The sequence below is a fragment of the Candoia aspera genome, chromosome 4 (genome assembly GCF_035149785.1).
Source record: "Candoia aspera isolate rCanAsp1 chromosome 4, rCanAsp1.hap2, whole genome shotgun sequence".
NCBI classification, from domain to species: domain Eukaryota; kingdom Metazoa; phylum Chordata; class Lepidosauria; order Squamata; family Boidae; genus Candoia; species Candoia aspera.
Window position 1 is genome coordinate 88,697,448 of NC_086156.1, and position 26,866 is coordinate 88,724,313.

The 26,866-nt window shown below is 37.0% G+C and overlaps 5 protein-coding genes across 5 annotated transcripts; 3 read left to right on the plus strand and 2 right to left on the minus strand.

Annotated features, from left to right (window-relative positions):
• Positions 1 to 5,046: 5,046 nt before the first annotated feature.
• LOC134496386 (olfactory receptor 10A7-like) lies at positions 5,047 to 6,009 on the minus strand. The gene has a single exon (XM_063302118.1). It carries the CDS (start codon positions 6,007 to 6,009, stop codon positions 5,047 to 5,049), a length of 963 nt encoding a protein of 320 aa, XP_063158188.1.
• Positions 6,010 to 10,708: 4,699 nt separating this feature from the next.
• On the plus strand, positions 10,709 to 11,320 carry LOC134496387 (olfactory receptor 10A7-like). The gene has a single exon (XM_063302119.1). The coding sequence runs from the start codon at positions 10,709 to 10,711 to the stop codon at positions 11,318 to 11,320; it is 612 nt and encodes a 203-aa protein (XP_063158189.1).
• A 3,969-nt stretch (positions 11,321 to 15,289) lies between these two features.
• LOC134496388 (olfactory receptor 10A3-like) lies at positions 15,290 to 16,276 on the plus strand. Its single transcript, XM_063302120.1, has one exon. The coding sequence runs from the start codon at positions 15,290 to 15,292 to the stop codon at positions 16,274 to 16,276; it is 987 nt and encodes a 328-aa protein (XP_063158190.1).
• Positions 16,277 to 19,720: 3,444 nt separating this feature from the next.
• LOC134496389 (olfactory receptor 5AR1-like) lies at positions 19,721 to 20,713 on the plus strand. The gene has a single exon (XM_063302121.1). The coding sequence runs from the start codon at positions 19,721 to 19,723 to the stop codon at positions 20,711 to 20,713; it is 993 nt and encodes a 330-aa protein (XP_063158191.1).
• A 3,644-nt stretch (positions 20,714 to 24,357) lies between these two features.
• LOC134496390 (olfactory receptor 6M1-like) lies at positions 24,358 to 25,284 on the minus strand. Its single transcript, XM_063302122.1, has one exon. It carries the CDS (start codon positions 25,282 to 25,284, stop codon positions 24,358 to 24,360), a length of 927 nt encoding a protein of 308 aa, XP_063158192.1.
• Between the last annotated feature and the right edge of the window lie 1,582 nt (positions 25,285 to 26,866).

Consider the following 26,866-nt stretch of genomic DNA (forward strand, 5'->3'; position numbering starts at 1 on the left):
GGGAACCAACTCTATTCCCCCGTCAGTTTTTCGATGGGGGGTAACCGATCTGCTTCCATTTCCCCAAAGACGTCTGCAAAGTCTTGGTATCGATTGGGCAAGCCTCCTAAATGTGCCAAACTAGGGCACGGCATGGCAATTGCAGTCCTTCCAACCCCCGCACGTGAAGTTCTCTCCACTGTAGGTGCTTGGTAAAACCCATCCTTAAAAGTCAGAGTTCTGTGTTCCCAGTTTATATACGGGCTTCGATAGGTCAACCAGGGAGTCCCCAGAATTACCAAGGGATTGCCAACAGGTGCCACTACAAATTTTAAAGTCTCTCGGGGGCTGTCCATTTGCATTGCGACAGTTCCAGTGAAATGGGTTGCCGCTGCCCCCCCCCCCCGCCGTTGAACCATTCAACTGTGTGAAGATCAAAGGCTGCTGGAGGGGATAGCTAGGCAGGTCCAAAGCAGCCACCAGATCAGGGTGAATCAGACACCTGGAGCACCCAGAGTCAACCAAAGCCCAGACTTCTGTAGTCTTTGTGCGGGAACACAATTTCACTTTTACTGCTAAAGTGGGACAGTCAGCACTCACCATAGCATCCTCGCGCCCATCCTCCTCCACCTGCCTGCAGGCGCCCTTCATGGCAGGTGGCTGGCATTTCCTGCCAGCTCCTTAGAGTCATCTTCAGCCTCTCCCAAGAAGTAGGCTACTTCTTCAGTGTCGGCTGCTCCCTTTGCTGCTGTCATCCTCCGCGAAGGGGGGGGGGCAATTTGGCTGGCAGCTTGCCCGTTAGATCTCCAGTCTTGGCTTTTGGGCAATCAGTTGCTTGATGCCCTTCCTTTCTGCATCGTAGACACTGATCCCTCACATAGCGGCAATGTCTTTCCTCTTCCCAGGCTCTACAGCCTGGCCGGGCAGCAGTCGCAGCACTTGGGGGTCCCCTCATGGTGGCTGGTTGTTTTTCAGGTTGTTTGGTTTGCATGAAGGTATGCTGAGCGTGCTCAGCCTTGCTGGCCAGACAGATACATTCGTGCAATGTCTCTGGGTCGTCTCTACCCAATGCCCACCACAGGATGTCCCAGTTGAGCCCCTGTTTAAACCGTTCTATTAAGGTTGACTGAGACCAGTTGGGGATTTTCCCAGCTAAAGCCCTAAATTCCAGGGTGTAATCAGCTACAGACAGTTGTCCCTGGGTAAGATCCTTCAACACCTTTCTAGCTCTTGCCCTGGCCAGAGGATCCTCAAAATGTAGCTTTAACGCCCCCATGAAGTATTCAAAGTGCTGAAGCTCAGGGGAGTCAGCCTCACTTAATTGAACATAGCAGTCAGCTGCTCGTCCCTTCAACTTGGTGGCAATGGTCATTATTTTAGCCTCTTCAGAAGGGAAGTATGGTCCAAACTGCCTCATGTAACTTTTAGCGTTAGTGCGGAAGAAAGATAACTTGGTTGGATCCCCATCAAACTTAATGGAAAAGTCTTTCACCCCCACTCCTGTTGGAGCTGAATCAGCTGCTGCTTGAGTGGTTGGGCCCCAGGTTACTGTATTTTTCCCTCCACGGGGTGGGGACACTGGTGGTTGAACTCTGTGGGGTGGAGATTATCCCGGAGTAGTCTACATCCCTGCTCCGCCAGCAGTCCAGGTGGGAGGATGAGGGATGATTGCACAGAACTGGAATCTCCTTCACGCCTTGGCTGCCCCCCCCCCCCATGATAGAGACACGTTTCTTAACATGTACTCTATCAATTCTATTTTGGCCTCTACCACTCAGCCTTTCAGGGGGTTGAGATTCCTCCCTCCCTCGCGTGTTAGGCTGTCTCTCCGTTGACACCGTGGTAATCTCTACATCTGGGGTCAGTGGGAACCGATGCAATTCTCCCACTGCATCCCAGGTGATCAACTCTGCGGGCGATTTGTTGGGTGCCGGCTGCTCTGGTTCTCCCCCATTGTCGGATTCCTCCACCTCAGGGCTGGAACTCGAATCCTGCCAGAAACCTGAGGGTTCTGGGGTGAGGCTCAGTTCTCTACACTTAACCTTTGACTCGGGCACTATTTTCCCTCACAAGAACTTTTCTTGGTAGGAGCTAACGGTATAACTTTTTGGATTCTCAGCTTTGTGTAATGATTGCCTATTCTAAAACACCATCAGACTCATAAGCAGATTCACAAAGACATCTGATTTATTAAAGAATAGTATGCAGGTTCACAAAGAATGCTGAGAATGAAAAAAGCATGCCAAAAGCAAACTAAAAACCCTCAGTACAAATGAGATCCCTCCCCCCATAAAACCTTCCCAAGCTCACAATCCCAGCTGCTCCTAACGGCTTCTGATGGTCCGCGGGAAAAGTCCTTGAGCAGAGCACATAACCCAAACGCATTCCGTTGCAATGAACATAGATACAGAGCTTGGTACAAGGTTTCACAACAGCCCCCTCCCAAACAGAAACGCGTGTCAGCACCATGGCATATGAAACGTTACAATGTACATTGCACATTTGAACAGTGAACATGACACTTACACCTTCATCAAATCCAGTCTGTAAACCATCTAACTTCTTGATGTGGGATCTGTTGACTGGTTTCTTTGATTTTCTTATGTTTTCTTACATTTCTTATATTAGAATCTTCAAAGATGTCAGGAACTCCAAGCCCTTATGCATCAAACCAGCCATCTTCCTATGCTAACCTTCAACCTCTCATAAATGTGCTAGCTTTCAGTTTCCCATGGAAAAGTTCTGCTTATCATACATATTTCTGTAATTTTTGAAAAGTAAAATCAAAGATTCAAGAAGAACAGAAAGGCAGGCACAGTTTTATATTCTCTTGAACAGAGCACAAGTGTTTTAATAAAACAAAACAAAACAAAACAAGACAGTTCCAACAAATTTGTAATTATATTTAACTGCAAGCATAATATAAGTTATGCAAAATCTTAAGTGATAGTTAATTTATAACTCTTCCTCCTATACCTGAACCTAATAAAGTCTTTACTCTATGTCAGCCACTTGAAGATAAAAACAAGTTGCATCCAACAGAGAAATTTCTAAGGGGTGCAGGATTAATTTCCAAGGAGCATAATTTCAACCAATAAACTAATGGATAGAGTGGCCAAATATCTTCCAGTTTATTTATCTATTTATTAAATATATACCCTGCCTTTCAGCTTATATATGCATTTACAACAATTAAAACAAAAGACAAAACACAATTGAAATGGAAATTAAAATTATGAAAAACCATCAGCAGTTAAAACCCAGACAAAAGATTATGATAGATAGATAGAAGATAGATAGATAGATAGATAGATAGATAGATAGATAGATAGATAGATACTGTAGATAATAGATAGATTTTCATTTTCCTTTCAGGGAAGAGCGCTCCATAGCCACAGATCCTTACAAGACAAGGTCAAGTTTCTTGGCAGTGGGAACTTCTTCAAATGGCCTCTCCTGATGTTCTAAATAACCAGGAAAGTTCATAGAAGAAAGATTCCCATAGATATTAAGGTCTTAAACCTTTTAGGGCTTTAAAATCCAGTAACACCTTAAACTGTGTGCTGTAGGCATTTTACAAACTACAGAACTTTTTCAGTACAGGCAACATGTGATCCCCCTACTTTGTACCAGATGGCAGCCTGCTTGATGCATTTTGCACCAATTGCCATTTGCAAATAATTTTCATGGGTAGTCCATTTATAAGCACTAAATCCCTAAAATGGTTAACCAAGAGCAAAATGTCATTTAAAACTGGGGGGGGGGGAGGGACCTTAACTATGGGCCTGACAGAGGGCCAAAGAACAGCCTTTACCAGGTCAAGATTCAATCTATGGAACTTCATAGCAAAATACAGATGTTTCTAGAAAATGCCATATGAGGAAAGGAACTGCATACAGTATGTGGTGCACAAGCTATAGAAGACATCACATATGATTGTCATTTATATGCCCCGGTGAGGACCTGGTACCTAGATCCATTACTAGTTAGAACAGTTCACTGAGACCCTAAGATTAGATAGTCTTATTTTTTAAAAAAAGTAAAGATCCTAAATAATAGACAATTACATATCTCAGCAATGATAATAGTAATATCATTCCTGGACTATTTTTATAAAATGGCTTTCTGCAACAATTATTCAAACGTAATTGCCTGTTTATCTATGGAATATACGCAGGCCAGTTATAGCACATGTCTCTTTAAGAAGCACAGAAGCACACCATTTATTTATTTATTTTTCAATTATTGCCACTGCCCATCTCCTCTGCACAAGAGGGACTCTGGGCAGTTGTTATATATATACATATACATATACATACATACATCCACACACACACACATATACATACACATACACACACAAATAAATGAATGAATGAATAAATAAATAAATAAATACTGGATCAACAGACTGCACCTAAGTATAATTAGCTGAGAAAGAAATATCTGCTTTGCATCAGTCAGGATATATTGAGTGGACTACTGTTCAAGCAATTTTTTTCTAAGATCCTGGCAAATAATAATACAAACAAAAATATTAACTGTTGGTGAATGCATTTAATATTACTTCTACCTTAGACCAAAAAGCATATACGTATATGTGGTCTCAAGAAAACATTGAGGGAGCTTCACTTTGAGAAAGGCTTTGACATCCACCCTTCCAGTGTCTTTGCAATTAAACTGTGATGTCATCACATCAAAGCTGTCATGAGATGTAGAAGTTGCCAGTTTCCTTGAAAATTTTGCTAGCAAAATAAAGAACCCACCCCCCATGCTCTCAAATGGAGAAGTCAAGGCAGAGAGTTTTCTTTTCCATCTTGAAAATACGCCCCAATTGGGCTCCTGGTGACCACACAAAGGGAATCACTTTGCAGAGATCTGGTGTGTTTGTGTGCATGTAAACATCAAATAACAATATGTCCTAATAGGATCATCTTCCATATCTTATAGTCTTCTGAAACCAAGGCAAAAAAAGAAGATTCATTAAAAACAAACATGAGAAATGTATTTCTTCCTGTGTGAGTCAATCCTAAATGACAAGGAATCTGCATTGTCTTTCCAATTAGCTTACTTCCAAAACTTGACATTATGATGTGTCATGCATAGTATAAGTCTCTCCAACCCACTGCTCAAGGCAAACTTGACTTCATTGTTTCTAAGACTGTATATGAGAGGATTAATCATGGGACTCAAGGCTGTATAGAAGAGAGAAAAGAATTTCTTCACATGTGTTAATTTCTTGGTTCTTGGGAGAAGGTAGACAAGCATCAGTGTTCCATAATACAAGCCGACCACTATGAGATGAGAAGAACAGGTGGAGAAAGCTTTTTGCTTTCCAGTGATGGATGGCATTCTCAGGATAGTAACAATGATGGAAATATAAGAGGTCAAGATGAGAACAAGTGGAGGCAGGGTAAATATACAGGCAAATATAAAGGAAGATAGTTCAGAGAGGTAGGTGTCACTGCAGGAGATTTCTCTTAGGTCAAAAGTAACATCACAAAAATAATTATCAATCTCATTGGGGCCACAAAAAGATAACTGTGATATATTCAAACTTAAGCTTGTGCTCACCAACAAACCACTTGCCCAAGACACAGCTGCTAAGTAGAAACTCAGTTTGCCATTCATGAGACTAGCATAATGAAGTGGCTTACATATGGCTAGGTATCTGTCATAAGACATCATCGCTAGGAGATAGCATTCAGCACCTCCTAGGCAAGCAAATATAAAAAATTGTATGAAGCAGGCTTTAAAAAGTATACGATTATCTCCTGTTAGCAGGATCACCAACATTTTAGGAATAACAGTTGAGCTGCAGCAGGCTTCCAGAAAAGCTAGATTCCCTAGGAAAATGTACATGGGAGTGTGGAAATGTTGATCAGTCACAACCAACATGACAATAAGGAAGTTCCCAGCCATAGTTACTATGTAAATGACTAAGAAGAATGAGAAAAGAAGTACTTGTGCTTTTGAGAAATCCCCAAGTCCAAGCAGTATGAATTCAGAAACGTTAGTATGATTTGTCATATTTGCTGCATCTAGAGAAAACAAGCCGTTCCACAAGTTTCACCAAGAGAGTTCAAATTGGAGGCAAAGAAGGAAAATCTGTGTAGCTGAGAAGGTGGACAATTATGACGCTGTTTAAGTAGCAATGAACAACGAAGAACTATGATATTTCAGAAGATCACGTGCAATATTTGGAATATTGAGGTCATGTCCCGAGTGTTCTCACATAAAGTTTGATCTGGTGGGTGTGCTCGGTTACAAAATATTAATTTATCAGAAAGTGAGCTAGTGAAATTGAATCCCATGAAATCTCTACCTCCCACAACCCAGTTGTTCCTTACCACTTCAGGTTATATTTTCTGAGCGGCAGGCATTCTTCCAAGCAAAGCGTTGGTTTACGATTATCAGTGCATATGGGGGATTCATGGGTTTAGAGAAATGTTTGGAAATAAAGATGATACTACTGCAAAATCATCGTTTGTTTTGCACCATATCAGTCCCCATGCTTTTTGAATTAAAATAATCTTTCAAAGGTCTGATGGGTTTGATAGGGCACTGCTTGAAGTGAGTCACAGAGATGACATTTATTCTCCAGCACTTCTAAGAACAAAAAGAAACTGGAACACTGTTTGTCGCATTGTGTGTTGGCTATTTTTATTTACCTGCACCCCTTCCAATATCACTATCAATTTCAAAAAACAACTATTACTGACCAAAAAAGGTTCCAAAACATAAATATAAATTTGGGGACTGAACTGCAATTCAAAGATGTGGCTGTAAAAATAAGGATTTTCTTGATCTCCTAATATTTCATTTATTTAATTCCTTGATCAGCATTCTTCTTCTTCTTTCTGTTAAAAAAGAGAAAGGAGATGTGCTTGCTACCTGATACACCCAACACATCTTACAATGATTTGCAAAAAAAATTTGTCAGTGCTTTTTATTTGTCATGTGTTCTCAACTTACTCATGAGGGCTCTTTCCTTTGTACCCACAGCCCACCTCCTACCCTCCCTCCTTCAATGAATCACCTAGGAGTGGACAAACAGCAACTCATGGGCTGGGGAATGTAACCCCAGCCCAATTACTGTGGCACTTGGAGCCTTCTTAAATTTTCCACCTCCACAAACAAATAATAGAGACAAAGATTTCAGCCTCACCCTCTCCAGAGACATCACTATATTGTCATCATGTCCTCTGTCGAAAGAAAGAAAGAAAGAAAGAAAGAAAGAAAGAAGCAAAAAGATTGCCTACCTTTAGTCTGAAAGGTACATGACTTATCGATGAAACCTTGGTAGAAAGCACAGCACAGTCTATTTTCTAATTCAAGCATACAGCTGCAATTCTACAACTGTATGGGGTCCTCTTGCAGAATTTCTTTTCTGAAACTACTGAAATCTGACCAGAACAAATGTACAACTCTTCTCAAAAGATTTTAGCTCACCAGCATAATTTCCATAGAAGATGATGTCTAGAAATGTTCCTTTGAAGCTTCTTTGTTGATGCAACAATGCCTTTTCACACTTTTATTTTCCTAATAGTAAGCAATTCTGTGTAAATGTAGCATTCTCTGTAAGGTGCTTATTTGTATTTTGCCCTTAGGTAGAAAAATCTCCCTTGACATTTGTAATAATTAATCTTTAATCCGTGGAGATAAATTTGGAGGCACTTATTTAAAGCATCTTTATTTATTTATTTATTTATTTATTTGATTTAAATAAATTCATTGGATGCTCAAGGAAGCTTCTATGCACATGGTGCAGGGGATGGATAAGCAGATAAATAGGGGAGAGAGAGAATGTGTCCAATCCATAGATACTGTTTCTCATAAGTCAAAAATGGCCCAATCTGGTCTGCTCTGCATACAGAGGAATTTTCATCATATTTCAGAGAACCCCTAAAATTAGTAGAAGTACAAACTATTTTTTAAGGCATTGGGTATTATTATTTTTTATTTATTTATCCTTGCTGTTGTTATTTTGTCATATTTGGAATAATGTGCTATCCCAGGAGTACAGAGGGAAAAAAAAAGCAAATTCAAAAGGAAGTACTTTCCCTATAGGAATGATAAATCTTTGTGAAAAATACTGAGAAAAAAATTGTGAGCTACCTGGACCACTCACAGTATCTGATTGGATACTCCTGTTTTCCCTTTCTAATTTAGAAATACTATTCCTTTTATTAGACCCAAAAATATTTTATTGGCCCAAAACTGGAGATGAAACATAACTATTATATTTTATGTAAAAACAGTTTCATAGTAAGTACTTCTTCTTTACATATTTAAAACCAAATGAAACTTAAGGCTATATAATGCAATGCAGCCAACATTCCAGGTCAATTTAGAAGTCATAGATCAGTTGAAATGATAATTTTACTTCTTCTTCTTCTTCTTCTTCTTCTTCTTCTTCTTCTTCTTCTTCTTCTTCTTCTTCTTCTTCTTCTTCTTCTTCTTCTTCTCCTTATTATTATTATTATTATTATTATTATTATTATGGTGAAAAGAAGATTGCATCTGTTCGTAGCTTGGCTTTCTTTTTCTAGATGTACCATGGGGAAGTACCAAAAATAAAAGAAACAAAATGTGTGCAACTTGTAAAGTTATAACAGAGGATATTTTGTTCCCTATATCCTCATATTTAAAATACAGTACATTCTTAAAAGGTTATTTAGTGGGTATAACCTGTGTTTTTCCAGCAACTGTAATACAGTTTAGTGTCATTGAGAGTTGGACGGCATACAAGTTTAATGTATTATTATTACTATTATTATTATTTTAAAAACAATTCAGAAATAAATTGTAATCTAAAAATTGTGATGCAGTTGAGGAGGTGGTGGGGAATTGTATTGTATTTGATGTACAGACTCTAATAAATATCATAGAATGTATGACAGAGGAAAAATAATCTTGAAGGGAAATTTACGAAACATGTTTATGGATAATATTTATTATGAGTTGCAGAGTTAAAAAAATACAGAAATTTGGCAAATGTTTCCCTCTGTCATGGTGAATTTTTTAAGTGTACAATTTCTCTTTTTCTGTATATCACATGTTCCATTAAAACACAGAATGATCAAGATTTAAAGAAACTCTATCATGTTTAATAAAGTTTTGGAAAGAAGAGTAGAAGTACCCAACCGTATCCGTATGCACCTCTGCTGTGACTTCAGCCTTCCACAGCTCCAGGTATGGGTCCTCTAAATCTCCCTGAGTTTTCCCTATAACAGACTGAGAAAGAAAGGGCCTGAGGTGAGATGGAGCAGATCAGTGGTCAAAACAGCCAGCTAAATCTCTGCTTAGGAACCTCAGGAACATTTTAAAGCCAAGTGTTTGGCTATACATTATTTAAATTTCATTTTGTTTATTACAGCAATAAATATTATTTGGGGATTCAGAATCACATTTTTGAGGTACTTAAGTGATCTCTCTAGTTTTCCTCTATCATTTTCACTTCCAATAGACAAAGACAGAGACAGATAGCATGGGACAGTTAGTACCCTACAGGAAGAAGTGATGAGATACAATTCATTAGAAAACAGAAATAATTTTGCTTCTTTTTCAGTGAGAACTTCACAAAAAGAATCATAAGTACTCCAAGGAAGAAAAATAAGGAAACAATACATGATACAGAAATCAGCTAGCTTTGGTACCAGATACCAATTTATAAATTCTAAGCTTTAAATCTCAGTATAACCCTGCACCAATATATGTATAGTATTACCTGCTTTTGAGTGCAGATAGGGGGAAGAGGCTGAACAAGAACAGGTGCCACTACAAACTTTAAAGACTCACGGTGGCTGCCCATTTGCATTGCGACAGTTCCAGTGAAATGGGTTGCCACCCCCCCTCCCGCCACCGTTGAACCATCCAAATGTGTGAAGATCAAAGGCTGCTGGAGGGGATAGCTAGGCAGGTCCAAAGCAGCCACCAGATCAGGGTGAATCAGACACCTGGAGCACCCAGAGTCAACCAAAGCTCGGACTTCTGTAGTCTTTGTGCAGGAACCCAATTTCACTTTTACTGCTAAAGTGGGACAGTCAGCACTCACCATAGCATCCTCGCACCCATCCTCCTCCACCTGCCCGTAGGCACCCTTCATGGCAGGTGGCTGGCATTTCCTGCCGGCTCCTTAGGGTCATCTTCAGCCTCCTTCGATGTTTTCTTGAGGCCACATATACATATATGCTTTTTGGTCTAAGGTAGAAGTAATATTAAATGCATTCACCAACAGTTAATATTTCTGTTTGTATTATTATTTGCCAGGATCTTAGAAAAAAATTGCTTGAACAGTAGTCCACTCAATATATCCTGATTGATGCAAAGCAGATATTTCTTTCTCAGCTAATTATAGGGGGATAATATATATAGGGGGAAGACAGGGGGAAGAGGCTGAAGAAGAAGTTACATTCTCTCTATGGTCACCCCTTCCTGTTTGGGGATTGGTAAATTTCATGTGTGAACAAATGGCATTTATGTGCTTAAGGGAGTCTACTGTAAGAACACTCCCTGTTATGTCTGCAGGTGGAGATAACTTTGAAAAAAACAATAGATCTGCACAAAGTGTTTTTCACCTTTTGAACTCTTTGCTTGAGCCAGGTTGATGCCTCCAGGGCTTCTGTACGAATTGACCAGAGAAAAAACTATATCTATAAAAGCTTGCTTCATACAATTTTTTTTCTTTTCTTGCCTCGGCGGGTCTGAATGCTACCTCTTGTCTGTAATGTCATATGACAGATATTTAGCTGTATGCAAGCCTTTGCATTACAGTGCTCTCATGAAACGTCATTTATGCTTACAACTGGCAGCTGGATCTTGGTTAAATGGCTTCTTGGTTGGCATAAGCATAACAATCAGTGCATCCCAGTTATCTTTCTGTGGCCCCAATATCATTGATCATTACTTCTGTGATATTATTCCTAACATAAAACAAATTTCATGTAGTGATACACACTCAGTGGAATTATCATCCTTTGCATTTGTCTGCATTTTTACTCTGCCTCCCTTTCTCCTCACCTTGACCTCCTATGTTCTTATTATTGTTTCCATTTTCAGGATCCCATCTATCACTGGGAGACAAAAGGCCTTCTCTACTTGTTCATCTCACCTCATTGTGGTGGCCCTGTTCTATGGCACACTAATGATTGTCTATATGCTCCCACCATCCAAAGACCTCAGAAATTTGAAGAAAATATTTTCCTTGTTTTATACGGTCTTGACTCCCATGGTCAATCCTCTGATATACAGTTTGAGAAATAAAGAGGTAAAGGAGGCATTGCAGAGAGCTATCAGGAAGTTAATCATATTCACAACTTTTGAGAAATCTATGTTTTAAATGTTATAATGGAATCTGAGATGCAACCATTTTAGTGTGAATAAAGGTATTGGATGGATATTTCTTCATTTGATTGTTTAAACTTTTGTTGTTGTTATTGTAAGAACCTGAGCAATAAGCAACATTACTGTATTCTCCCCTGTCCAAAATATATAAAAAAATCTTTTTGCTTTATTGTGTCTTGCTCTGTCAGAAATTGATTTGTTGTGGAAAAGTAGTCAAAAGGTAATCTCAGGATGAAAAATAAAATTAGATATGCATTAAACAGTTTTATAGCTCATAATCTAAAGAATTATGAGAATTTTTAGATTATAAGCTATAAAGAATTGCATCTGTTTTACATATCGCTGAATGCTTTTCATTCACAGATGTGTGTGAACTCATAATGCATATAGATAGTGAAAATGAAATCTTTCCCAGGGATAATGCATGCAGCAGTAGCCACTTGTGTGTGTGTGTGTGTGTGTCTGTGTTTACTACTTCTTTATAATCTCTGTTTATGAATTTTGCATTAGGTAAATAATTGAGGTTGTGCTTACTTCCTTATTTCTCAAGATACTTTTTGTAGAGGGTCCCCAAGAAAATGGGCATTGTACTGATGACTAACCACAAATTAATATTCATTCTTGCTCCAATGTCTTACTTACTGTCCAGCATAGGGATGTCATACCAAACTATCATACCATACCAGACTATTAAAAACTTTCCACATCCAGAAACCTTCTGATATAGCCTTCCAACCTAGCCCCATGGTCAGAAGTTGGGGTATATTCCAACCTGAGGTTTCTAGGATTACTCCATTATTACTATACTTATTTCTGTGTTGTCCTGCACTGTTCAATTACTTGTTTATATTCAACACAGCAGGTATGATCCTGCTATGAAAGATCAAATATGACAAAGATAGGCTACAACTTCCACAGTCCCTTGCTGTTTACGAAGGCCAATAATACTTGTAATTCAAAATCTCTGGGATCCATTGGGTTAGTGCCCTTGATTCACATTTTGTGTTACTGTCAAATGGATGACATAGCTCTTTATTTTTCATTAAAACTTCTAGCTATTATTTTCTCACTGTTCACTCTTGGTGGCAAATCTGAATAAAGGCAAGCCAACTGAATCCTTATAAAATGGATATGATAGAGATTAGCAAGTCCTGAGACATGGAAAAAGCTGTACTTTCCATCCAAGATGTGCCATCTTTCTTCATTCAGCTTTACTGCTGGAATTCCAGGTAACCATGGTGGTCAGTGTAATGTTCTGGTCTCTTAGCAGTCAGGCCAGATTTTAGTTTATTCCTTCCAGATTCTAGGGCAGCTGTGTTTGAACTTCAAAAGGGGTATTACTTGTGTGTTGCTGAGAATATAATAGAACTGAAGCCATCTTGCAGAGGTCTCCAAATGATTTAATAAAATTGGTTCTGTTTCATTCTCCAAATAATTGGATCTATAATTATTGCTGAAAGCTAAATGCTGTAGCCAGGAGTGTGCCTATCACCAGTATAAGTGCTCTGACTGATGCAGTGCTTAACAGCTTCTGGAACCTGTGACCTTTATCAACAGTTTCCAGAATGTGAGACAAATTTGTAGAATACGGTATTTTATCTTGTGATCAGAATATGAAATGTGTAAGTTTGTGACGCATATCTTTAATGTTTGTTTGTTTGTTTGTTTAATGGTATTTATAGACTACCCCAATTTGACTATCACTGGGTGCTGTACAGGAGCAGTGGTTCTGAAGTTCATTTAGTACCAAATATGCTGTGTTAAATATGGTGTCTTATGGGTGGGATCTATTGCATTTATAAATTCTTTTAATGACACTTTGTAGATTGTCAAGATAGAAAATCTTGTACTTAAATTTTGTTTTCTTATACAAATTTCAGTACTTGGTCACTCAAGCTTCATTAACTACAACTCATAAGGATTCTTATAAATCTGTTTAATGAGTGAAGCATCTAGTACAAGGTAAAAGCTGCAAATGGTGGTTTCCTGCGCATTCTACAATTTAAAATCACAGACTTCCCATCTTCCCCCCCACTGCCCACCAAGGAATGCACCCCCTTCCTGCTGTGCCAACAGATGGCCGGAACGGTGTCTCTTTTTATGACCTTGGCCAGATGCCTCTAGCCCAAACAATTCAGTTCACATTCCAATCCAACTCCCCTTCCTGCCTGGTGACCTGCAAGTTGACATGGGTCTTCAGAAGTTGAATGCGCTCCTGATATAGTGTTCTGGGAACATTTGATCAGTGAGTGTGACAACAAAGTTTTTTGTTGCTATTATGCTGTTGTTTTGTACTCTACTCTGGCTTTATTAGCAGGAGGAATATAATAATAGTACAAGTTGGTCTATTATTATGGTAAAAAAGTAGAATAAAAATATAATAGCATTAAAATAAAAGGCTAAATCCATTGAACATCAATGTATTGAAAGAGGAGAGAAATACTATATTAAATGGAACCAGCATCAAAAATAGATGGCAGAGATGTTGACTGAGATCCTCCTACAAGCAGGTTTTGAGCTACTATGGTGTATAAGGAAGTTAGAAAACTGTTCAGAGTTGGCACAATCTACTGGTGGCTACAGTGAACTTCATCACAATTTTACTTATTTTGGAATCCTAATCAGATGTAAGTTGAACATACTACTGCTAGTAGAAGTAGTAAGAGCAACAGCAAAAACTGCAACAATATTATTCTATTATCAATATTCTTCTCAGTATGGAGAAGATGAGATCAACATACTGTAATTTAATACAGAAAACATATTTATTGAAAATTAGTATATCATTACTATGTCAGGAATGGAAGATTCCAACTTTTTCTTAACACATGCTTAGGTGTTTTCTTTTTGGGTCTCGGTTTGTTTCCTCAGTTATGGGTATAATCATTCTAAATTCCTCTCTCACCATGGTAATAATGCTGTATATACATCAGAGAGATCATTTCCAACACAAACTTTGTTTCCAGAGGGGTAGCTGTATTGGTTTATTATGGCAAAAACACATTTATTACATCATAGGTTTCATGGGCCAAGGTCTATTATGCTGTTTTTGCTGTAATACATTTCTCATTCCTTAAGAAGCCAAGAAACTCTTTGTGTTTCTACATATATACCTGTCCATTTGCAAACTAACATTTGGTTAGTCCTAAAATTCCCTCTAAGACTCTCTGTTTTGTTTTGTTTTGTTTTGTTTTAATAGAGGGAAGAGCATCTCAATAGAATTGTCATGGGGAATTTTTATCTTGCTATGTAGCACATAAATAACCATTTAACTGAGACATTCACCTTATTGTGGAACTCTTCAGAAGGCAGGGAGGGAGAGAGGAGGAGAAACAGAGAAAATATGGTAAGGTTTGTGTCAGAACAGTTTGTGAATGTAAACTAGTGATCATGTTTATTAGGAGAGCTATAGAACATTAGCACTTTTGAGCAAGATGCACCAATCACAGATCTTCTAATGGAAGCAGAGAACTGAATATAGCCTTGAGTTATGGATTATACTTTCACCACATCTTCATGATTCTATTTCACCAATAAGGTAAATCACACATTTTTAAAAATGCTTATGAGGCTCTACTGCAGGACAATTATTGGTTTTAATACACAAATAATTTCCTTAAGCTTTTTTTCTTATTTTCTTATACTGAGAATAAAGCAACAAGAGTAATTTCTGCATGGCCTATCTAGTCTATTTTCCATTTTCAGCAGCTGCTTCTCTGAAGTTTAGCAGAAGTGCCTTGGAGCAAATCCCCCTAGATTCTGAGAAACTGGTCAGAGGTAGGCTTGTCTCTGAAAATGGATGTTCAATTTAATGTTCATGGTTAATAGAAATTGAACAAAAATAATATCTTTTATATGATAACTTGTACACTTCCACAAGCAACAGCCATTTGGACATCATAACCTTCCCAAAAGATGTCAAATACTTTGTTTTATTTATTTATTTTTTCTTAAGATGCAGCCCATGGCCAACAAAGTGAATCAGAATGCATCAGCTGTGACGGAGTTCATTCTCTTTGGATTTGGGGATCTCATTAATCTGGAATTTCTTCTTTTCTCACTGTTTTTAGTGATCTACTTGATGACTATGGCTGGGAATCTTCTTATTGTCCTCTTAGTTGTGACTGATGAACAACTTCACACACCCATGTATTTCTTCCTACTAAACCTGTCTTTGCTTGAATCCTGCTATAGTTCTGTCATCCTGCCTAAAACATTATCAAGCCTTCTGACTGGGAAAAAAAGTATATCCATAAAATCTTGCTTCATGCAGTTTTATTTATTTGCTTGTCTGGGAGGGGCTGAATGTTATTTTCTATCTGTCATGTCTTATGATAGGTACTTAGCTGTATGCAAACCACTGCATTATTCTACTCTCATGAACAATAGGTTGTGCCTGCAGCTTGCAGTTGTGTCCTGGGCAAGTGGAATATTAGTTAGCACATGCACAGTCTTTTCAATAGCTTCCTTAACCTTCTGTGGACCCAATGTAATTGATCACTACCTCTGTGATTTATCCCCATTCATAAAAGAAATCTCCTGCACAGATACTTACACTGTAGAACTAACTGCATTTGCATTTGCTTGTGCATTTACCCTTCCTCCTTTACTTCTCACATGGATGTCCTACATTTTCATCATTTATGCCATCATTAGAATCCCATCTACCACTGGAAAACAGAAAGCTTTCTCTACCTGTTCTTCCCATCTCACTGTGGTGGCCCTCTTTTATGGAACCCTGATGCTTGTCTATATGCTTCCACAGTGTAGGAGTCTCAAACATCTGAAGAAAATCTTCTCTCTCTTCTATACTGTAGTGACTCCTCTAATCAATCCTATTATTTACAGCCTCAGAAATAAGGAAGTGAAGGAAGCCATGTGGAAAGGTCTCAGGAAATTAGTCATACACATGACAAATCCAAGACCCAGTTTTCGTTCACTATCAAAATGAAAATGGTTGTGATTTAGCAAATTAATCTTTCAGTCATTAACTTTTTTCAGATGTAAATTATATATGTACATGTGCATGCATTTGATAGAGAGAGAGAGAGAGAGAGAGAGAGAGAGAGAGAGAGGTGTTTTGTGTGAATGGAAAGACAGGTGTGTTTGTGTATGTATGTATGTGTATGTTTGTATGTGTCTGTGTGTCTCTCTATGTGTGTGTGTGTGTGTATTTCCCCCTGAATTTGGGAATTAATACATTTTCACTTGGGACATATTAAGTAGGAATAAATCTTTATTAATTATGGTCACTACAGCACTCCCCAACCTGATCTCATGCAGATGTATTGATCTTTAATTGCGTCTATCCTTGGCTAATAGGGTCTTGAGCTGTATATGCTGACTTAAAAATGGTAAGCTTCCCTTTCTCAAGATAGCAGACATTACCTTCTATCATTCTCTCTATCTCTCTTTGGGGGTATACATGTGTGTGTTGTGTATGTATGTACCTGTTTATCCATCCATCCATCCTTGTAATCTCTTTTTGTATTTTAAAAAATAAAGCATGGAAATCAATCAAATTCTGTTTGTGACAATTATATTTTTAATGAGTTGTTAATTGGTGAAGTCAATTTAACCATTTTCAGCATGCTCCTAAACTTTAGCAAAAATGATTACTACTTCATTTCTCATTCTCTTTTCAGGAATGAGAGTGCATGATAGGGAAAGAAAGAAAGAAAGAAAGAAAGAAAGAAGGAAGGAAGGAAGGAAGGAAGGAAGGAAGGAAGGAAGGAAGGAAGGAAAGAAGGAAGGATTGCAGCATCATTAACTCTGACTATAAGATATGTAGTGCTTCTAGTCCCCTGTTGTTGACCTTGTATTCCCACATGGTCACAGCTTCTCTCACAAGCAGTACAAATTGCACTAAAAATAAATAAAGCACAAGGATGGTTTATTTTTTCCTTCCATTTTGGTAAATGGGGATTGATTCATTTATCCATTGAAGTCACTTGATGAAGTCACTTGAGATTTATGAAAATTCCAAGTATAACCAGAGATAAGTTCCATCTTCAGTGACGAGATATTAGTAGGGGCCACAGAATGAATTGTGGTGTTTCTGGATGACTAAGTTAAGAGTAGCTCAAAACAGGTTACTGAAAAAGCTGTCTCATCCCTGCAGATACATCTAAGTAGAATTCCCTGTCCTGAAAATGTCTTTGCATGGCTGAGGAGAATCTGAAGGCAAAACAACTTTTAATAAGTACTAAGAATTAAGGTAAATATTTACGTAAGGCTGAGAGAAGGAAGATTGATGCTTTTGAACTGTGGTGTTGGAGGAAAATTCTGAGAGTGCCTTGGACTGCAAGAAGATCAAACCAGTCCATCCTCCAGGAAATAAAGTCAGACTGCTCACTTGAGGGAATGATATTAAAGGCAAAACTGAAATACTTTGGCCACATAATGAGAAGACAGGACACCCTGGAGAAGATGCTGCTGCTAGGGAGAGTGAAGGTCAAAAGGAAGAGGGGCCGACCAAGGGCAAGGTGGATGGATGATATTATAGAGTTGATGGACTCGTCCCTGGGGGAGCTGGGGGTGTTGACGACCAACAGGAAGCTCTGGCATGGGCTGGTCCATGAAGTCACGAAGAGTCGGAAGTGACTAAATGAATAAACAACAAAATTTACGTAGTGAATTAATTGGAGCAGACTTTGCTTTCTGTATATTCTGTGTACAAGCATTTCCTAGGCCCTTAAGGAAATTTTCCACAATGTGTAGGGGAAATAGAAAACATCTGGAAGTGTATTTTAAAATGCATTACTATGCATTATTTCTTCCCCAAACAGTCTGATTTATTTGCCAATTCTTGGAAGGGAGGGACAATCTACAGTCCCTAAAAAAGTTTCCTCAAACTGCAATTAGGTTTTTACCTTAATCTGATCAAGGAAGAAAGAAAGGAGGAAGGTAATTACTTTGATTTTATTTAATATAAAAATAAATAGAATATAAGAAAACTTTATATTTTATCCAACTCTTGAGACAAGAAATCATCACATGGATTATATAAGAACAATAAAACAAGACAGTTCCTGCCTATCACAAAAAGGAAAAAGAAATGAGAAGTGGATAGAGTAGGAATTTTTTTTTAAAAGAGCCAAACTTGGGCACCAGTTCTTAAAGACTGTTTGTGTGTGTGTGTGTGTGTGTGCGCGCACGTGTGTGTGGTTTAAAAATGGAAATAGGTCAGAGAGAGGATGTACTAAATGGTAAGTGCACCTTTACAAAATAGTTTTGTGGGATGCCTTGGGTGGAATTCCCCCCCCCCATAATGCAGTATATACATTTTAAGGACAAACTAAAACTAAGCTGACATACTAAACCCCCTTTCCCATCTGCTGCTACACTGTACGCTAGATCTCAGTTGAGGCAAGGAGTATGAAGCAAATGAATCAGAAATATGGAAGACAGAACTATAATTAAACTTTAATTCCTAGCTTTATATTGTTAGTTCTAGTTTTAAATTTGTACCCTTGTTCAAGACTTTTCCTTCAGTGCAGATCTGTAAATTCCTTCTACCATTTCCTGTCTCAAATGCTACTCATTAAGTAACTACAATATTCATGTATAAACCTATTGCAATGAGTGGAGAAGTGGTCTTTTTCATATAACAGATGGAAATTCTATACAATGTCTTCATACTAAGCAGCCTCACATCAATAAAAAAGTTTTCCATATAAAGATCTGTTCAGTTTAAAATTTATCTAACTTGCTGGATCATTTAATTATGATTATGTGATTGGGGATGGAAGGGAGGAATTGAGAGAGATCTTTCATAACTCAGTAGCTCCTTTCCATTGTTCTTCTTCTCACATGATTCTAATAATCATGTTATTGATTACTGATCCTGGGGAGAGGATACTGAGGACATGATAACTGCCTGTCTATCTCCTCACCTCTAGATTTGGTGGCCTCTATGTATTCTACTGCAGAGAAGTGAGGCAAGAATAATACTGTATTGATGTATGTTCCATATATAATTTAGAACTCCTTAGATCCAAAACTGTTTAAATACCAGAGGCTATTGAGAAACAGGAGGCCCAGCAGTACTTATATCACTGCAGCTAGAGCATTTCAGTATTCACTTCCTGAAAACCTATTCAGGAGAAGAATCCTATGCTTGCATAGCAGATATATTTATCTGTATTAAAGATATGGATTCTGCTAGAAAAGAAATTGCAAGCTGCAGTATGCACAAAAGTACTGCATGTGTGTTGCAGATGATATGAGCATACATCTGGAAAGATTTTAAATGTTCTTAAATTTGAGTCAAACATGGATAATCATTGTTGTAGCATCAAATGATGTGTGTGAATAATCTAGCATGATCAATGACTACATTCTCATTTTTTTCTTCAGACATACTTTATTTAATTTTATTCTCAGAAGCCAACTGATGGAAATAACAGGATGGAAGAATCAAACAACTGTCAGAGAATTTATTTTGCTAGGATTTGGGGATTTCCTTAGACCACATCTTCTTCTCTTCTTAGTATTTTTCAGCATCTATCTGTTGACTTTGTCTGGGAATCTTCTTATGGTTGTACTCATCATAGCTATTCAACATCTTCATACTCCCATGTACTTCTTCTTATGCAATCTGTCTTGTCTGGAGATCTGCTACAGTTCAACAATCCTTCCAAGAATGTTGGCTGACTTCTCATCTGGCTTAAAAAAGATTTCATATGGAGGCTGTTTCGTACAATATTTCATGTTTGCATGCCTAGCAGGGACTGAGTGTTATCTCCTTTCTGTGATGTCTTATGATAGGTATTTAGCTATTTGTAAGCCACTACATTATGCAGCTCTTATGAATGGCAGGCTTTGTATGAAGCTGTCTGCTGGATCTTGGTTATGTGGGCTTTTGGTCAGCACCATTACAACCATTTCAATGTCATGGTTAACTTTCTGTGGCTTTAATGAAATTGATCATTACATATGTGACTTAAGACCTATGCTCAAACTCTCCTGCAGTGACACTTATTGGGCAGAAGTGACAGTGTTCATATTTGCCAGCACTTTCACATTGCCTCCTTTCCTTCTCACCACAACTTCCTATGTTTATATCATAATCACAATCTTAAGAATCCCATCCACAGTTGGAAGGAAGAAAGCGTTTTCCACCTGCTCCTCCCATCTTTCAGTGGTTGCTCTTTTCTATGGGACTCTCATGGTTGTCTACATGCTACCCCAATTTGGCATTTCGAGGAACCTCAACAAAATATTTTCTATATTCTACACAATCTTAACTCCCATGGTGAATCCCCTCTTATATAGCCTGAGAAACAAAGATGTAAAGGAAGCCTTAGGAAAAATCCTTTGGAAATGTCCATTTTATGTAATGTCTTTGAGAATTCAGCTTGGAAATGTATGTCAGTATAGTCAATAAATTTAAATGTAGTTCCACTTCACATGGTCAATATTTTGTTTTTTTTCAGGGAAAAAAACGTTATAAGAAGTGGAAAGAATACAGTAACATAATATTAGAGAAGGAAACTTAGAACATGAGTAATATTTGTTATTAGGTCAGTCTTTACTTCGCAACATTAATATTGTTGACCACTCATATTCAGCATAAATTCCATAGATGTAAACAGACCCTTCATTAATAGCTGCCAAGGGGTGTTCATGTGTGTATGTCTGTGTCTGTGTGTATACGCATGGATAACTATTAACAGACTGTCTATACAGCCTTTTCCCTGCCATATGGCTTATGGGTAGAGATACCTTTGCTCCATCCAAATATGTTTTGAGGATCAGCTGGATGAACTATATGGGGTTAGAATCCTTTAATAAAGGACAACCATAGCTCTCCTCTGCAATATTTTGGCTGAAGCAAGAAAGAACCTGCTGCTCACTGAAGTGATCCCAGCACAAATACAGCCTTGATGAGACCATCTACGAATTGACTTATTGCAGGGTCAAGTGTTGAAAGCCAGCATTGCAGTCTGAAGCAATAGAGGATGTACTACAGTACTACAAATCCCAGGAGACATTACAACTGAGTTAAGCTGAATTAAGAAAAAGTCATTCTGCTCTCTAGAATTTTATGAAATATATAAAAAAGATGAAAAAAACAGAGCCTAATAGACTTAAGATAGTTATGTGGTGATAAACCTACTCTGCTGCCCTAGATGGCGTTAGATCACTGCAGTATTTGATTTCAGTGTTGCGAAACAGATGAAAATATGAGAACAATCTGACAATGAAAACTTAAGGTGCCAAGGCTTGACTTGGGCTTATAGTTGGGGAGGCTATATTTCATAAAATGAAGTATAATAAAGAAGTATAATAAAAAGTATAAATATAATAAAAAGTATAAGTATAATAAAAAAAAAATCATAAAATGAATAGTTTGAATATGATGGCCAAAAGATCTCCTGCAATGATATGATTTTATGAAATGTAGATGTACTTGTCAAGAGAAAGGATATGTAGGACAAAAAAAAGAAAAAAAACCCTCGTATTTAGAGGTTAGGTTAAAAAAATACCCACTAGAGAGAAAATGTGCTTCTGAAGTTACACCAGAGTTTATCTTTTCCTTGCCCCAGTAGATTTCCATGCTGCCTAAAACAAGGATTGGGACATAGGCATCCACAGGAATTTGCTGTGCATCAGAATGATGACAGCAGGATTGTGACATGGAATTACAAGCTCAGCCCCTTTTTTACATATATCTGACAACGAAGTAGAAGTACAACAGGGACAAGGTTTGTGCCCTAATGCCAAAACATTGCTTATGTCCTTCTGCCCCACCTTGAACCCCTGTGAATGCCTATGGATTGAGAAATTCTTGTGAGGCAGGAGCCATCACTCAACATTTTGAATTGTCAGCAAACCACCTGTTTTAGAAGGAATGGAATTTGAAATGTTTTAAAACATGGAGGCCTTGCATTAACATTCTCTTTAAACTTACCCACATCTCAACTGGAGAAAAAGATGCTGATAAAAATGGATCATTTTGCTTCTGAATTTCAGGGTCATGATCCTGGAGTGTTTTAAGGGCCAAAAATAAGGTTCTGGATACCTGCATATGGCCCACAGTAGATGTATGGCTCTCCTCCCCTCTGTAGTAATAGAATCCCCATGTATAAACTCTTCCTGTTTGCTTACAGATCTTAATTTACATTCATAAAACCTAAATTTGGGTGGGGGGAATGAGATTCTTCTAGTTAAATCATAAACACAGACAATGTATCATTATTATTATAGTTGCAATTTATTATTTTTATTCTTACATACTGTTTTTATCTATGCTTTTAATTGCATACATGATTAATAAACTCCATGATTCTCATTAGTATTCCTATCAGCTCTCAATTTTCCTGTGGTCTCACTGATTCTCTTGAAACAATCTATCATTTTCCTTTTATTGTGTTATTCCTCTATTTGTTGAAAACTTTGATTGAAAGGTGTTTTGTTTTTGTTTTTTGCTTTCTTCCTTGATCCTGAAGGTATGTATTCTGTTGTATTTCCTTCTTATCACCCAAGATTTTATCTATCCCTGGCTACCATGTTGTGCTTGTTTTAAGTATTTCTTAAAAATGTTTCTATGATTATGACCTTTGCACGTTTGTGGAAAAATAAAATTGCGACACTTTAAATTACCTTTTCACTATTGTGGCTGAAAATGTAGTAGCTTTGTTTTATGGTTTTTCTTGTAATTATATTTTAATTCCATTGTGGTTTTAATTATTTCGTAAGCTAACTTGACTGCCATCTTTTAGTGGAAAGCTGGGAATTAAATTCTATAAAATGCATAAAGGTTGTTTTAAGCTCACTGAGCAGCATACAATACCACTGTATATTTACCTGAAATTAAAATTCTCTTAATAATTCCCAAGGCACAATCTGTGATTCTCTTTGAATCCTAGTGAGTACTTGAATTAAAACAAACGAACAAACAAACAAACTGGATAGAACTGAGACCTGACAAAATGAGGATTTGAATCTTAAGTGATGCGATTTCTTTGGGGAAAAAATGGTATAAGAATGTAAATTACATTTCCCTTTCATAATACATTAATGACATTGACAAAACATTTTTACTGCATTTTTTTTAGATGAGAACATTTTTAGTAATTGTGAATCTGGGAAACTTTTATGTCAAATCCCCAGTTGGATATATGATCTCTCTTTAAAAAAATCTATTAAGAATTAATGGCAGCTTCATCATATTGCCCAGTTAATCAAATTACTTATCAAGTTCTAGTAATTAGATGCCTGGTTTGCCCTGTGATATTCAAAGAAAAAAAATCTGGTTAATTTTAATTTCAATTTCAATTTTAATTTCCTCTCAGATTTGTAATCTCAATAATCTCCTTCTTCTCCTTCTTGCCCTTGACTCAGTTCCTGCAGTTTTCTTGGCAAGATTTCAGAAGTGGCTTGCCATTGCCTGATTCCTAGGGCTGAGAGAGAGTGACTGGTCCATGGTCACCCAGCTGGCTTTGTGCCTAAGGCAGGACTAGAACTCATGGTCCCCTGGTTTCTAGCATAATGCCTTAACCACTACACCAAACTGGCTCTAGTCTCAATTTTAATAGATATAATACAATATAATTAAATTTGTATAAAATTTGTATAAAAGACATTACACCCAAAGTCAGACTGAGACTATGAAGTAACAGGGCCATAGAATTATGTAGTGGTGTAATTATCACTATTTAGATGGGATCGTTTCATGCAAATATATTTTTAAAAAATTCTGAAAATAGTGTTTCAACATCCAGCTTCATATTACATTATTTCAATCAGTCTAATTTTACAAATCCAAATTGAAATGAAATTACTTGTTATCTCCCAGAATGAACCTTGTTTCTTACAAAAAGTATGAACAATCGAGCAATGATGACCTGCTGGCATATACATCTTTCATGAACAGTTTTGATCCCCTTACAATTTTTCCATAGAAAATCAAAGAGCTTTTTCAGTTTTTTAAATGGTTTTCTTATTTCTTCGATATTGAAATTAATTATGTATGATCACAGAAAGCACAAAGAAATTCACTGTTTCTTGCATTGTCACATGTGAATATTACCTTTGTCTTATTAAGTCTCTGAGGGCCTCTTTCACTTTCTTGTTTCTCAGTGTGTAAATGAAAGGATTAAGTGTTGGAGTTATTACTGCTGTTAAGATGCTCACAACTTTCTTGAGATCCAGCGACGGTGAATTTGATGGCCTCAGGTACATAAATATGGCACTGCCATAATATAAGGAGGCCACTATGATGTGGGCACTACAAGTGGAGAAGGCCTTCTGTCTTCCAGTGCTGCATGGGATCTTTAGCACTGTGGTGATGATATAAATATAGGATACAGTTGTTATTGTCAACGATCCCAAAAGGACAATGATAGCTATTGAGAAATCCAGAAGCTCAATGTACTGCGTATTGGAACAAGCAAGAGCAAGTAGAGGTTCAATATCACAAAAAAAGTGCTCAATGATATTAGATCTGCAGAATGGTAGATTGGCTACAGCAGCCACAGGCCAGATCATAAAAAAATACCCTGTAAGCCAGCAAGAAAGGACAAGGTAAATACAGACTTTCATATTCATAACAAAATGATAGTGCAAAGGATTACATATTGCTATGTACCGATCAAAGGACATAACAGCCAAGAGTAGAAACTCTGCCACTCCAAGGAAGAAATAGAAGTAGCACTGAATTAGGCAGCCATAAAATGAAATTGTTTTTGTTGTTGATAGGAGGTTGGATAGTATGGCTGGAATGATGGAGAATGTGAATGCCATCTCCAGGACAGACAAATTAAAGAGGAAAAAATACATAGGACTATGAAGGCAAGAACTGAGTAGAACCACAGTCACAATAATTAGATTACCAAGCAGTGACAAAGCAAAGATAAATAAGAGCAGAAAGAAAAAAATGATTACAAGGTGATCAGGAACTGGGATGCCCCTTAAAACAAATTCATTCAAAGTGCTGTGGTTTCCTGGATGCATTTATACTGGAAGAAAGACTCAGCAACACCAGTTATCTTCTCTAATAGAAGGGTAGAAGGGTGCCTATCTTGTTAATTACCATAGGGAGGAAAATATTTCATTTCAGCCTGCCCTGCACAAAAAAGAAAGGATAAAAATGAAATAAACCCTCCAAATAAATATCATACACACACACACACACACACAGTATTTGGAACACCTGTGCTCATACAGAGTGACTGGTTTCTCCAAAGATGTAGTTACACATGCCTAAAACTAAAGTAGGGCAATAAATTTCCACTGTATTAAGTATGGCCATCTTCATCCAAAGAATAATCTTGGATGAAGATATGATTCCTTGAGTAGATTTAGTATTGAAGAAGGAATTCTTAAAATGTACTTGTTGAAAAGGATGATGATGATGATGATGATAGTATTTCAGGCTCAATAAAAGGACAAAACAGTTAACACTATTATACAGAAGGGATGCTTCAATTTATACTATTTTACAGTATAATTTCTTATATGTTTGCTTTGAAATTTCTTTCATAATTCATTGCCATAAACATGATATAGATGCCAACTTTAAGGTATAATATATATATTGACTTAAAAAAAAGAAAAACATATTATTATTATTATTATATAACAATATAGTTAAGTATATTAACTATACTTAATATTTTTAACTCAGGGAAAGAGAAAAGTCATCACACAATAAAAATAAATTGTCATAATGTTGGTGCATTGTTGATTTTTATTTTTTTAAAAAATGGATTGAATTATAATATATTCAAATGACCACATTTATTATTATTCTTGAATGTGGCAATTTCTTTTTCCCATTTTTTAAAAATAAGAAATGAGTTTCTTACTGAAATATTTTTGCTTAGATTCATGATAATAGTTACGTTAATTTGCACATTTAGCAAATGTTCAGCTTTGCTCAGAACATGGAATATTTTTTGCAAATTATATCATCACTGAATGCATTCATTAAAATCAGGACATCTTAATTTAGATAAGCTATTATCTTTCCAGTAATAATGAATAGCTATGAAAACTAGTAATTGCCAAAGGTGGAGAAAGATAGATTTTAAATCAAGGATTTGGAGATGATGATTTAAAAATAAAGAAATAAAGAAATAATAATAATAATGGACCACAGGAACAACTAATCAGTCCTGGATCAAAGATGAGTTGATCGTTCCCTTGAGCTAATGATCAACAATCAGAAACTTGCATAATTTGCAAATGTCATTACAGTATATGATGGAGTAGGAAAAAATTATTATGATTGGCAAAGTTGAATCTCTCAACCTGCAATCTCTCCCTCTCTCTCTTTCATTAAATTAATTGGAATTGGATTTATATGTTAGAAAAAAAATCATTAAAAAAGCCCTGTAAATCTTGCCTAATATTTATTTAATTAGCACAGTACTTTTAGCACAGCACTTTTATAATAAATTTAGATATTTTCAATAATCAAACTGAAGCAATGTCTGAAGACATAGTAATTAATTTAAAAGCTGAGTAATTAAGAATAATGATTGCTGCTTATTTCTCTGAGATTTTTGCCTAACCATCTGCAAAAAGTTGTGTC

Coding starts and splice junctions, on each gene's coding strand:
- LOC134496386 (XM_063302118.1), bottom strand. CDS start 6,009: ATGACAAATCATACTAACGTTTCTGAATTCATACTGCTTGGACTTGGG.
- LOC134496390 (XM_063302122.1), bottom strand. CDS start 25,284: ATGCATCCAGGAAACCACAGCACTTTGAATGAATTTGTTTTAAGGGGC.
- LOC134496389 (XM_063302121.1), top strand. CDS start 19,721: ATGGAAATAACAGGATGGAAGAATCAAACAACTGTCAGAGAATTTATT.
- LOC134496388 (XM_063302120.1), top strand. CDS start 15,290: ATGGCCAACAAAGTGAATCAGAATGCATCAGCTGTGACGGAGTTCATT.
- LOC134496387 (XM_063302119.1), top strand. CDS start 10,709: ATGTCATATGACAGATATTTAGCTGTATGCAAGCCTTTGCATTACAGT.